Source organism: Fukomys damarensis, unplaced genomic scaffold, assembly GCF_012274545.1.
Source record: "Fukomys damarensis isolate Sample0158 unplaced genomic scaffold, DMR_v1.0_HiC HiC_scaffold_18, whole genome shotgun sequence".
Classification (NCBI taxonomy): domain Eukaryota; kingdom Metazoa; phylum Chordata; class Mammalia; order Rodentia; family Bathyergidae; genus Fukomys; species Fukomys damarensis.
Genome location: NW_022900930.1, coordinates 43320858 through 43333906, shown reverse-complemented (window position 1 = coordinate 43333906; position 13049 = coordinate 43320858). Strand labels below are relative to the sequence as shown.

The 13049-nt window shown below is 38.4% G+C and overlaps 1 protein-coding gene across 5 annotated transcripts in view; it reads right to left on the bottom strand.

The window, feature by feature from the left end:
• Positions 1–13049, bottom strand: part of Ppp3cc (protein phosphatase 3 catalytic subunit gamma) — a 76381-nt gene that overhangs the window by 33307 nt on the left and 30025 nt on the right. For 3 of the 5 annotated variants that reach the window (XM_033765478.1, XM_010624172.3, XM_010624163.3), the window contains exons 1-3: positions 8728–8998; positions 8265–8389; positions 1639–1750 (exon numbers count right to left, since the gene is read on the bottom strand). In XM_033765478.1, the coding sequence (XP_033621369.1) occupies positions 1639–1750; positions 8265–8389; positions 8728–8983 (493 nt within the window). In that variant the 5' untranslated portion in view covers positions 8984–8998. Of the gene's footprint in view, positions 1–1638; positions 1751–8264; positions 8390–8727; positions 9003–13049 lie in introns of those variants that run through there. The other 2 variants (XM_033765480.1, XM_033765479.1) reach the window with 2 other exon arrangements.

Genomic DNA, 13049 nt, shown 5'->3' with positions numbered 1-13049 from the left:
ATAACAATGTTATTGTCCAGGATGGGAAGTTGAGGCCCAACAAATTCTGTACAGATATCATTTAAATCATACTTACTGGACTGGGAATGTAGCTCAGCATCGCAAAATATTTTTTGAAATTTAAGAAACCCTTCCCCATATGATTTAATTTTTCACAATTTATTATTCTTTACCCAATTCAGCACACACCTGAGTATTCAACTCATACAAGGGCTCGTGTGTAATGCAAAGCGTACATTAAGTATGTGTATGTGCTTTTCTACTATTGATCTGTCTTATCTGTCAATTTAATTCCCAGACCTGGCTGAAAAGAAACAGAGTAAAGGTAAATGAGGTGCTCAGTAATTATTGACATCTATGTAGCAGGTCGCTTTCGAGTATACCACAGTCTCACCAAACCTAGACGGATGCTTTTTGTCAGTACTGAGGATCGAGTGTCCTAGCCAGTGACACACTATCACTGTATCCCAGCCCTATTTATTTGTTCATTTATTTTTTAGTTTAGTTCAGATTTTGGTACCGGGGATCGAAAAAAAAAAAGGTCATACAAACAAGAAATTAGTGTATTTAAAAAACTCAGACCCAGAACTATGAGGGAAAATCATAAAAACACTAGGTTTCTTGCTTTCCAAATACATAAAAATAAAGAAATATTTCAGCAACAAAAAGTGATGTGTGAAACATTAACTGTCAAACTTTTTAAACTCCAGATTTCAGCTAAATCTTCTTAAAATCTCCACTAGTACAAAGCAATTAAGAATTGAAAGGAGAGAAGAAAAGCCTCTTCTCTCACCCCTTAAAAACATTAATAAGATTGTAGCTGTACAATCTGTAATTAAACATCACTTAGTAATTATAAGGCATTGATTCTAAAAGCCACAGAGGCACTTTGAAAGGTCAGTTGATCAGTAAAAATACCCATGCAAAATGCACATGTGCTCTTTCTTAATACAGAACTAAAATTTTAAATTTGTATTTCAATTTGTATGCTTGTTCCAAGAAATAAATCTTGGAATTTCAGATGCAGCATTAGAATGAAACACGAGTATTTTGGTACACAGAAGAAAAAGAAAGCAACCAGATTAAAAGTACAGTTAAAGCACATGGAAAGTAAATAAAAACCTAAGATAAAAAATTCTGTGCAAAAGGAGATACTTAAAGTATTTCCTGAACCTATTGTTCCATCTTCTAAAAATAGTTTCAACCAATTTTGCTTGTCAAAAAGAACTGAGTTCAATTCCTACCACAAAAAAGAATCCCCCCACACACAAAAAAACTCTGATAAAACAGAGGGAGAATTAGATTAAATATCACTTTAAAAACCTGAAGCTGGGCTGGGGCTTTAGCTCAGTGATTCTGCTACCTACCTTGCAAGTGCAAGGACCTGAGTTTGATCCCTGGTACCACCCCCGCCCCAAAGAAAAACAAAAAACAAAAACCTGAAGCTTAGCTTAGCCAGCAAGGTAGCACAGCCCACAGTCCTAGCTACTCAAGGCTGAGGTGGCAGGATCATGGGAGCCCAGGAGATAGAGGCCAACATCATGATACTCTGTTTCAAAAAACAAAAAAAACCCTGAATCTTAATTCAGAGAGTTAAAGAATAGCTTAAAAAGGTTCAGGAAAAGGAATTATACTTACATTCCTGTTTGAAGGTAAAGTATTCTGTAAGATGCCTGCATTCATGATTTCCTCGAAGCAGAAATAATGTTTTGGGATGAATAATCTTTAAACTCCATAAAAACAGCACACACTACAAGAAAAATTCAAGGATAAAATTTGTGACCATGATATACATGAAGACAATTTATATAAATTCAACTGATTTGCTAAAATGCCATATCTCACTGCTACTCCCAAGGTGAGTGATGTTGTCAGAGAGTCCTCGAAACCTGTATATATAATTATTTTATAATGGAAAGACACTAAATATTTCCAGTAAGAAATGGAACAAGGCGAGGATATCAACTCCCTGCTACTATTTAGCAAGGTTATTTAGCAGCGTTATTAGCCAATGAAGTTAGACAAAGGATCTTTTAAGAATAGGAAAAGAGAGCCAGGCGTGGTGGCACATGCCTGTAATCCTAGCACTCAGGAGGCTGAGACAGGAGGATTGCTGTGAGTTCAAGACCAGCCTGGGATACATAGTGAGTTCTAGGGCAGTCTGAACTACTTAGTGAGACCCTGTCTCAAAAAAAAAAAGATTTTGCTGAGACAGAAATGTGCCCTTGGCTGGCACTTGGACTATCCGGCGTGGTGGTGCACACCTGTAATCCTAGTACTTGGGTGGCTGAGGCAGGAGGCTTGCTCACTGTGAGTTCCAGACCAGCCCGGGCTAAATAGTAAGTTCCAAGTCAGACTCAACTACATAGTGAGACTGTCTCAAAAAAAAAAAAAAAAAAAAAAAAAAAAAAAAATATATATTGTTATAACAGTGTATCTGAAAAACAAACCCAGAAAAAAATCAGTGATAAAAATTACCCTATATAAGAATTCAATAAAATAACACAGTATAAAATTAACATGTAAAATAAATAATCTTTTCTTCTTTGTAGTGCTAGGAATCAAGCCCAGGGCCTCACACACATTAGACAAATTCTCTACCATGATCTGTATCATCAGCCCTGAATAACTTTTTATATACAAACAGCAAACAGGACACCATGGTAGAGAAACCTTCACTTGTAATGGCAACAAAAAAAGCCTAAATACATAGGAATAACTTTTACAAGAAAAGTACAAAATCTATATAGGAAATTTTTATTTTTGTTGTTGTTTTTGTTTGGTTTTTGGGTTTGGTTTTTTTTTTTTGTTTTTTTGTTTTTTTGGTACCAAGGATCAAACTCGGGCCCTTGCACTTCAGGAAAATTTTAAAACACTCCCAAAGATACAAGTACACATCCAGTGTTCTTGGACAGGACAACTCAACACTGAAAGACTACAGTTCTCAGTGCTGGAAATATAGCTTAGTGCAGAGCACTTGCCGATAGTGCCTCAGACCCAGGCCCAATCCCTAGCACATAAAAACAGTTAGCCCTCCATAATTTAATTTATACAATCGCTTCAACTCCAGTACTAGCCAGGTGCGGTGTCGCACTCTTGAAATCCCAACACTCTGGGAGACCGAGGCAAGAAGAGCCCAAGTTCAAGCTCAGCCTGGGCAATTTAGTGAGACTCCATCTCACAATAAAAAATAAAACAGATGGGATGATATAGCTCACAGTAGAGCACTCTGGGCCCAATCCCGAGGAGCACAGAGAAAAAAAAATCCCATGATGAAAACTTTCCCTTCAATCCTTTCTTTTCTTGTACAGTCAATAAAGAAAACTAAAATATAGCTTCTCCTACCATGAAGGAAGCACTTTAGCTACAAATGAGGAAGGAACATCAAAAGACTCAAAGAAAAGTGAATCTTTACAATTCTGTTTTATCAGTGACATGTGGATCAATCCTTGGTGTATTAATCAAAGCCCACATTGCTCAGGAAAGATCAGTGCCTGCTCTGGGCTGAAAAAGACATTTATCATGCTTTGATTCTCATATATAGGCTCTAATAAAACTATTAGGTATATAAAGAAGATATAAGTGAAATAACATTTTGCGAAAATTAGCAATATATAGCAAAAGTCTTAAAAATGTTCTATTCTGATCTGGTTATTTCACTTATAAAAATGTGAAGTACCAGACACACTATCAAAGATATTTTAAAAGATGTCAACTTCAATATACAGAACAGGAATTATTGGTTTTGTTTTTATTTTTTGAGGCAAGGTCTCACTCTGTACTCCAGGCTGACCCTGAATTCACTATATAGCCACCCAGGCTGGCCTGGAACTTGTAGCTATCCTCCTGCCTCAGCCTTGCAAGTGCTGGGATTACAGGTGTGTGCCACCACACCTGGCAGAAAAGGAATAACTGGAAAGCAACCTTATACCACTTACAGTGCAAGTGATACAAAATCTAATGAAATGTTATATGCAAATCATAAATTCAGGGCCTGGTACTTACAGCTCAGTGGCACTGCACCTGCCTTGCAAGCCCAAGGTCCTGAGTTCAATCCCGGGTACCCCCCTAAAAAAAAGTCATAAATCCACTGAAATATCACCTAAAACAAGAAGTCTAGAGATAAAATGTCCAGGTTTACAGGACTGGCTCAACATGGTTCCCAGAAAACTAGGCTCTCTCTACCTCTTTGATTTGGGATTCACAGCAGATCTGTTTGGTTTTTTTCTGTTGTTTTTTTTTTCCCCCCTAGTTCTGGCATCAAATCTAAGACCATGTCATGCATGGTAGGCAGATCTGCTTCTCATCCTTAGTCATGTCACCTCACGATCACTGAATGGCTGCTATAGAACACATGAAGACATCCATAAGATTTCACCTTGAAATAGCCTTTTCATCCAGAAAAGAAAATGTTCCAAAAACAAACAAAATAACACCCAACAGAGTTGGTCACATGTTAGTAGGTAAATGAGGATCTCATGTTTACTCCCAAAGCAATCACACATGACCAGAAAAGGAGTTGCTTTAACTAGTTCAGACCACTCAGAATTCATGCCTAGGGCTGGGATAAAGGCCATCCTTCCTAAGATCAAGGGTTCTCCCTGCAACCCAAATCCTATTTGTCTGGAATAAAATAAGGATTTTGCTAGGCAAGAGGAAGGGAAAAAGTAGGAATAAGTAATACTTGCTATAAACCTAGTCACCTAAAAAGAGAGGAATGGTAAGATAAATTACAGCATTTGCTCCACTACACTATTGGAGAAAATTTAACAGTAGAGAAAAATGAATTTAACACAGTATTTAGCGAGAAAAAATACAGAAAGAAATACAAATCACTCAGTGTGGTGAACATGCCTGTAATCTCAGTACTTGGGGGGCTGGAACAGGAGGATCATGGCGAGTCTGAGGTGAGCCCAGGCAACATGCAGCTCAAGGTCAGCCTGAACTACACAGTGACAGCTTGTCTCAGAACCCACCCCCAAAAGAAAACCACAAAGTGATTCCAATTTTCTTTAAATACAAAATATATACAAATATAAAAAAAAGCAAAAAGACTACAAAAAAACCAAAATGTCAGGGCTGGGAGTGTAGCTCAGTGGTAGAGCACTCGGCTAGCACAAAGTCCTGGTTCAATCTCTAGCACCACAAAGCTAAATAAATAAAATGTCAACAGTGACTACCTCTGACTTATAGAAAGTCTTCTTTTTCTTGGATTCTGCATTTCCCAATTTTTCTTAAAAAAAAAGAGAACCATTTATAACAAACAATTTTGTTTGTTTATTTTTTTTGTACCGGGAAAGAAATTCAGGACCTTGTGCTTGCAAGGCAGGCAGTGGAACCACTGCGCTACATCCCGGCCCTTATAACAATTCTATTAGGAATTCCATTACTTTATTGTCATCTAGTTGACAAAAACACCACATTTATGGTCACCAAAAACATCAGTTTAAAAATCACCTTTCATGCATATACTTGTATCACGTTAAGACTAATCTGTGGCCTACAGAAATTTTATATCTTTAGTGACTTATAAAATCATGCCATTTCTGGGCTGAGGATTTAGCTCAGTGGTTCCGCCACCTGCCTCGGAAGTGCAAGATCCTGAGTTTGATCCCAGTACAAAAAAAAGCCATTTTTAAGACTAAATACATCACACAATTAAGTTTTAAAACTTGTATAAAATAGTATTGCTACCTTAAAGTTCCAATTATCTCTTAAATTATTCCAGAAAACCTCTTCAAGTTAGCAAGCATCAAGTAAAAGAATAAAACCAAATATAAACCATGACTTATTCATTCATTTAAAAATACTGTCTACAAAGCACTATGCCAGAAGTCAATAGTGTTGATAATTTAGCACTTTTCATATTATACTGAAAGATCCTATACATACTAGCTTGTCAGAACATAATTCTTTTTTTTTTTTTTTTTTTTAATCTTGAGACAACTTGCTATATTGCCCAGCCTGGGCTCAAATTTGCAATCCTCCTGCCTGAGACTCCCAGAGTGCTGGGATTACAGACATGTTACCATACCCCACTAAATCTTATTCTTTATTTTATTCTATTCCCATATGTCCTGCCATTAAGTTAGCACTCCAGAAATTTTGTTGATAAGAAAACAATGCAGTATTCCCAATACAGCATATGCATATAAAATTAATTGTGGATTTGAAATGTGTACTTTATTGAATGTATTGATAAATTTAAACTCTTTCTAGGAGCTGAAGCCAGGCATGGTGGCCCAAAACTGAAGTCTCAGCTACTTGAAAGGCTGAGGCAGGATTGCTTGTACCCAAGAGTTTGAGACCACTCTGGACAACACAGCAAGACCTTACCTCAGGAAAAACAAAATAAAACACAAACTTAAAGGCTGGGGAGAGACAGATCAGTGGTAGAATATGTGCTTAGCATGGGAAAGACACTGGGTTTAATTCCCCAGCATGCACACATGCACGCACGCGCGCACACACACACACACACACACACAACTACTGTATTTTAAAATTATACAAATAAATAAGATAATTTATGATCATTATGCTTTCAAAGTTGGTTCATTAAATAACTAAAAATTCAGTAAGTTCTGTATTCTCCCTTCAGCCTCTGAAACTTCCTCATGATAGCAAACACACAAGAAATAAATTTTCAGCCAGGCATGGTAGCTCCCCCCTGTAATCCCAGCACTTGGAAGGCTGAGGCAGGAGGATTGCTATGAGTTCAAGGCCAGCCTGAAGTACACAGCAAGACCCTATCTCAAAAATTTTTTTTTTCATTGTGTCTTTTAAACTGCATACTTTTGATTACTTGTCAATTGAAACATAATGGGAAGAGCGGCCGAATGCTTTCGATGATCCAGTCTGCAAGGATAAACTTTACCCATGCCCAGTACCTGTATGAGGCTGTGGACATTGGCTGAACAGCAGGAAAATGTGCAGTGGGGAAGAGGGACATACTTCTTAGTTTATACCATTAACTTCTGTCCTCACATTTTGCACAAAATGAAATTTATGCACTGGCAGATAAAACTGAACTTTTTTTTTGAGGCAGTCTCACAATGTAGTTCAGACTCCCTGGAACTCACTATGTAGCCCAGGCTGGTCTCAAACTCACAGTGATCCTCCTGCCTCAGCCTCCTGAGTGCTGGGATTGCAGGTGTGCGCCACCACGCCTGGCAAAAATGAACTTTTTGATTCATGAATTCAGTTTTCTTATCAGACAAAAGAGAAAAATCTTTATTTTTCCTGCTGCTTCAGAACAGCTGATGCTCCTTTGAGAATCGATGAGGCACAAGATCTGTATTTAGTGGTGATGCTACAGGAACAAGAAAGCTTGCACCACCAGGAACACAATGCAGTGAGATGTGGTAGGAATAAGGCAGCAAAAACAGCAAGCAGCCCCAATTTCCTATCTCATGTGTATGGGGCACATTTCAAATTCGATTACCCTCACTGTCTCAAAAGTTTCTCAACTTTTATTTGCCAACCATGTGGAGCTGAATCAATGGTCATTAAATATGAATGTGCTGCGGTCCCACAGTACTCAAGTCCTTGCATTAAGTCCTAAAACAGTTTTATCTTTTTTACAGATAAAAGCTTATATTTGCTTTTAATGTTAACCATGTTCCTAACAATCAATTCTCAAACTATGTAAAGATAAACTGTATGTTTTCATTAACGGTAATTCATTTTTTTTCTCTTCAGCAAATATTTTTTAGTAATGTGTAACAGTACCAGAAATTATTCCTACAATAAGACAAATGCCTGCTGATCTACCACTGGCAGTTAATCTAAAGTTAATTGTAGTTCAGCAGCTTATAGCTTTACAGTTAAGGTCAGCTAATCCAAACAGTGTCTAGGGCGAAAAGCAATTTATGTCTTTATATACAGCCTGTATAGAATCTTGAAAAAAGAAAGGTTAATACACATTTAGCTCATTTTTAAAACTGGGTGAATATAGCCTTCTACACGCCAGATTTGCTACTGCTTTAAAAAAAAAAAAGAGTTGTTTTTTTTTATATTAGGTAAAACATTTCTCTACTGCTGTAACTTTTTTTTTTGAGTACAGAAATCAAACTCTGGACCTTGCATTTGCCAGGCAGGTGTGGTGCCCCTGAGCTACATTGCTGGCTGCTTTGATTATTAAAAGTAACAAAGTTTATAAATTCTACCAGTGTTCGCAAGTTAATTTCCTCTAGAGAATGGGGAGCAAATCTTTTTTTTTAAAGGCGAATGACAGGTCCAACATTATCCAGGTTAATTTTTACCTCTATACTGAAGTATCCTCTGTCCACATAGTCTCCCAGAAAGAGGTAGCGTGTGCAATTAGGTGGTCCCCCAACTTCAAACAGCTTCATCAGGTCAAAGAATTGTCCATGGATATCACCGCACACTAGGCAAAAAAGACATGATGTTAGGGAAAAAGTACGTCTTAGAAAAAAAGGCCTCACATCAGCAAGAATCATAGCTTAACTTTGCATGTAAATCGTGTTGGCTTTTGACTGGACTGCACAGAATTATAGATGATCTGTGGGCACTGACACAGGTCCTACTGGAAACATGAGACATTTAAAATTACATTTTTTCAAGGAATGAAAAACATCTTAGCCAGCCATAAGACTGTTTCAAAATTCGCAGAAAAATGATCACACTGCATTTGAGTTGGTTATTTATAATGAACTCTCAAAATCAGCTCACGTCGAAGGGCCACCACGTAAGTACTTTACACACCTGTGACTGGCGCCCCCACTTCTATCATAGTGTTCTCTTGTCTCAGGATGGCAGCCCCATCACTGATTATCTTTAAGGCCACTTCCTCTTCCAGTCGGCCTTCCTTCACCAAGTGGTTTTTCAAAACATCAATTCTGGGTTTCCCATTCTCGAATACTTCCTTCAAAGTAAGACGGTGGGTTGGAGGAAAAGGGACAGCTAGGAAGAGAAAACATAATTTAAAACACTTAACCGTGTTGGTAACAATCACGAACATACTTCTTGTATGTGACAAGTTGAACCTAATAAATCACCATAATTTCATAGCCATAGCACTAGAATTATGTGAGGAAAAATTCTACTATACTGTGTATCATGAGTAATCGGCTCTAATGTTTGAAACAGTCACCGCTAAAGTCAAAGTCATTTTATAAATATGTATATGTATAAATTATAATGTTTTATATGTAAACATGAAAGACTTGAAACAGACTCAGGGAACAATCTTAAAGTGAGATAAAGTACCGAAAAATGACACATCTTTATCTTTCCATGGAAAAGGTATTAACAATAAAATTGTGGGGTTAGGAGTTTAGCTTGGTGGTTGGGTGCTTGCCTAGCATGCAGGCCTTGGGTTTGCTCTCCAGCACTGGAAAAGAAAGGGGGGAGGCAGGCAAGAAGGGAGGGAGGGGGGAGGGAGGGAAAGAGGAGAAGAAACTGTTACTAAAGAAAATAAAAATAACAAAAATGGGACACAGTAGTCCAAACCTGCAATCCCAGCTGTGTGAAAGGCTGAGACAGGAGAACCACAAAGTCAAGACCAGCCTGGGTAATTTAGCAAGTCCCTGTCTCCAAATAAAATCTAAAAATGGCCAGGGGCCCAGCACAGTGGTGCACTCCTGTACCCACAGCACTTGGGAGGCTGAAGCAGGAGGATTGCCATGAGTTTGAGGCCAGCCTGCACTACACAGCAAGAACCTGTCTCACTAAATAAATCTGAATAAATAAAATTAAAAGGGCTGGGGATCTAGCTAGTGATATACTGCTTGCCTAGCATACACAAGGCCTCAGGTTCAATCCCCAGTACTATGAAATCATCATCACCATCTTTCCTCCGGTACTATCAGTTGTAATTAGAGAACAGGTTCCAAAGTAAGAAACTCATCTTCCTTATACATTATAAAAGTAATGTAAGTAGAGGTGGCAACCTAAAAAGCGCTAGAAGAAATAATTCAGAGTGCTCCCCCTCCCCTCAGGTTCTTCAGTTGCAATTTATTTAAGGTGGCAGAACCACTGAGCCAAATTCCCGGCCCGTGCAACTTATTTAAAATAAAACAAGTCAACAAGTCAGCTAGTTAAATGAAAGCAAAAGCAAGGTGGAATGGATCAAGGAGGTTATGTTCAAGTAAGAGAAATGAGAACACAGGAGCCAGGTATCTAAGAGGAATTAGGGAGGAGCAAGAGCCAAGGAAGAGGAACAACATGTAACAGAGGTTCCAAGGGCCCTAAGTTTTTAGGTTAGGGCAGACCATAAAAGCAATACCCTCCAAACCAGAGAAAAACAATCTCCTGTTTTATTATTTATGTATTTATTGCAGTACTGGAGATTGAACCCAGAACTCCAGAACCTTCGCACTGAGCTATATATTTCCAGCCCTTCTGATTTTATATTTTGAGACAGAGTATCACTAAGTTATCAAGTTTCCCAGGCTGGGCTTGAACTTGTGATCCTCCTGCCTCAGCCTATTGGAGTGCTGGGACTATAGGCCAGCCACCACCCCTGGCTACAATCTCCAATTTAAAGGAGCAGGTCTCACCTCGCTCTAGTGAGTCACAGCTATGTTAGAAAGCCCTGATTTCTGTCTTCCTCCTTCTACATGATAGTTGTATACACTAGAATTGAGGTTGGTTGGTAGTATTGTGGTAGTACACCTTGGTTTGCCAACTGGATATTCCAAGTTTACAGCTTTTTGTCCTGATATAATTCATAGTCCCCCCTTTCTATCAAGTATCATGAGTTAAGAAAACCGGGGTGGTGGTTCATGCCTATAATTAGAACTATTAGAGAGGCTGAGACAGGAGGATCACATGAAAACTTTAGCAAACTTGTCTCAAAATAAAATTTTTTAAAAATGACTGGGGCATGGTGGCTCATTTCTGTAATCCCAGCATTCTTGGGAGGTTTAGGAAGGAAGACTGCCAATTTGAGCCCAGATGGGTAATTCAGCAACTTAGCAAAACCCTGACTCAAAAGAAAAAATGAAAAATGTCAGGGCATGTACCTCGCTACTAAGGCTTTCAGTTCAATCCCCAACACCAAAAAAAGAAAAGAAAAGAAATTAAGCAAGAAAATGGTTAACGGAATTCTAAGTAAAAACACAACTTATCTAGGAAAATCAGCAACTTCATCCATCAATCATCAGTTATTAGTTTTCCCCTACTTTCTACTGTTCAAACCCAAAATATTAAGTAAGCAGTGTAGCTTCAGAGCCCCTGAATTATCATATTCCTGGATAAATGACATGGTTTACAGCCCTTCTTCTGGTTCGTTGTTTGTAAGGGCTGTGGTTTATCAAATCACAGAACTACATTAAAGATGAAGGAAGACCTGTCCCACTCAAGTAACCATGTGTCATAATCAAGGCAGCACTGGCTTGACCGCTGTTTCATTTCATTAAATCCCCCGCTCAAGTGCTACCTCTCCAAAGATCTCCTCCCTAACCATTTACCTAAACACATCAAAAACCTCTTCGCCAGTGTCCAGTAGAAACAGTTCAGTTCTTTGAAGTACTTATTCACATAAATACTTACAGACTATACACATAGACTTTGTTGAGACACTAACCTGAGCCTGGTAAAAATGCTTGGTTGGTTGATTTTTTGAGACAGGGTCTCCCTAGCTAGTGCAGGCTGGCCTTGAATTCACTATGTATCCCAGGCTGGTCTCAAACTCATGAGAATCCAAGACTCAGTCCTCTGGAGTGCTGGGATTACAGGGGCACACCACCAAGCCCAGCCCAAAACTGGTGAATTCTACTACCAAATGTTCATTTTCGACAAAGCAGACTCCTGTTCAACCTTTCACCCTAAAGTTCTTTGCTACCCAAAGTGTAAACTGAGGATCACCAGCATCAGGAAGCTTGTCAAAAACGCACAATATCTGGCCCTAGCTCAGACCTCCTGAAAGCAAACTCAGTACTTTAATAAGACCCTGAGATGCACATTCATGTGTAAGAAACACTATTCTAATTCACTGATTCTTTCTTTGTTTTGGTAACAGGCATCGAACTCAGGACTTTGAGCTTGTGAGGCAGGCACGGTGCCACTGGGCTAAATCCCTGGCCCTCTAATTCACTGATTCTTAACCCTAATGGCACATTAGAATTACCTAGGATGCTTCTGAAAATACAATGTCCTCCTTTCATTTTCAAAAATTCTGATCCAACTGGTTTTTAAATTGGTGATCAGAAATTGGTATTTTCAGAAATCTTTCCAGGAAATCCTAATACAGACTGAGCACCACTGCTCTAACTTAATCATGATAAATACAGCTTTCCCCTTGATTTCATATCATTCTCAACTCATATTTTTCTCAACTCTTCTTTCTTTAACTCTGGAGCTGCACAGCCTAGTAAAGCAGTCACTTGCCATAGTTATACTGCAAGTTTTTTCAGCACTAGGGATTTAATCCAAGGCCATGTGCGTGTTAGGCAAGTACCCTGCCAATTAGCTATACCCCCAGCTATTTGAATATCTATTTTTTGGACTTCCTTATTCAAATTGTTGGCTATTTAAAACATTTAAGCCAGGTGTGATGAACTATAATTCTAGCACTAGGAGACTGAGGCAGGAAGATCACATGTGCAAGGACAGCCTAGGCTACATAGCAAGTTCAAGACTGACCTGCACTATACACAGAGAACCTTTTCTCAAAAAAAAAAAAAAAGTTTTAGAAAAAAAATTTTAATAAAAAAACACAAACTAAAAACAAGTTCATTGTTTAATATTTTTCATTGAATGGTAAATATTCTTACATATTCTGGGTAGGTGTCCTTTATTAGATATATATTTTTACTATTAATCATCTTTATTTACATAAGAATACCATTTTATGGGTTTTGACAATCAGAACTGGCTGCATAACAATTTCTTAAACTTTCTTTTTAAAAATATAGATACTAGCCAGGGGTAGTAGCACACACCTATGATCCCAACACATGAGAGGCTGAGGCAGGAGGATCACTGTGCGTTTGAGACCAGCCTGGGCTACATAGTGAGTTCCAGGTCAGTCTCAACAACATAGTGAGACCCTGTCTCAAAAAAACATATATAGATAGATACTT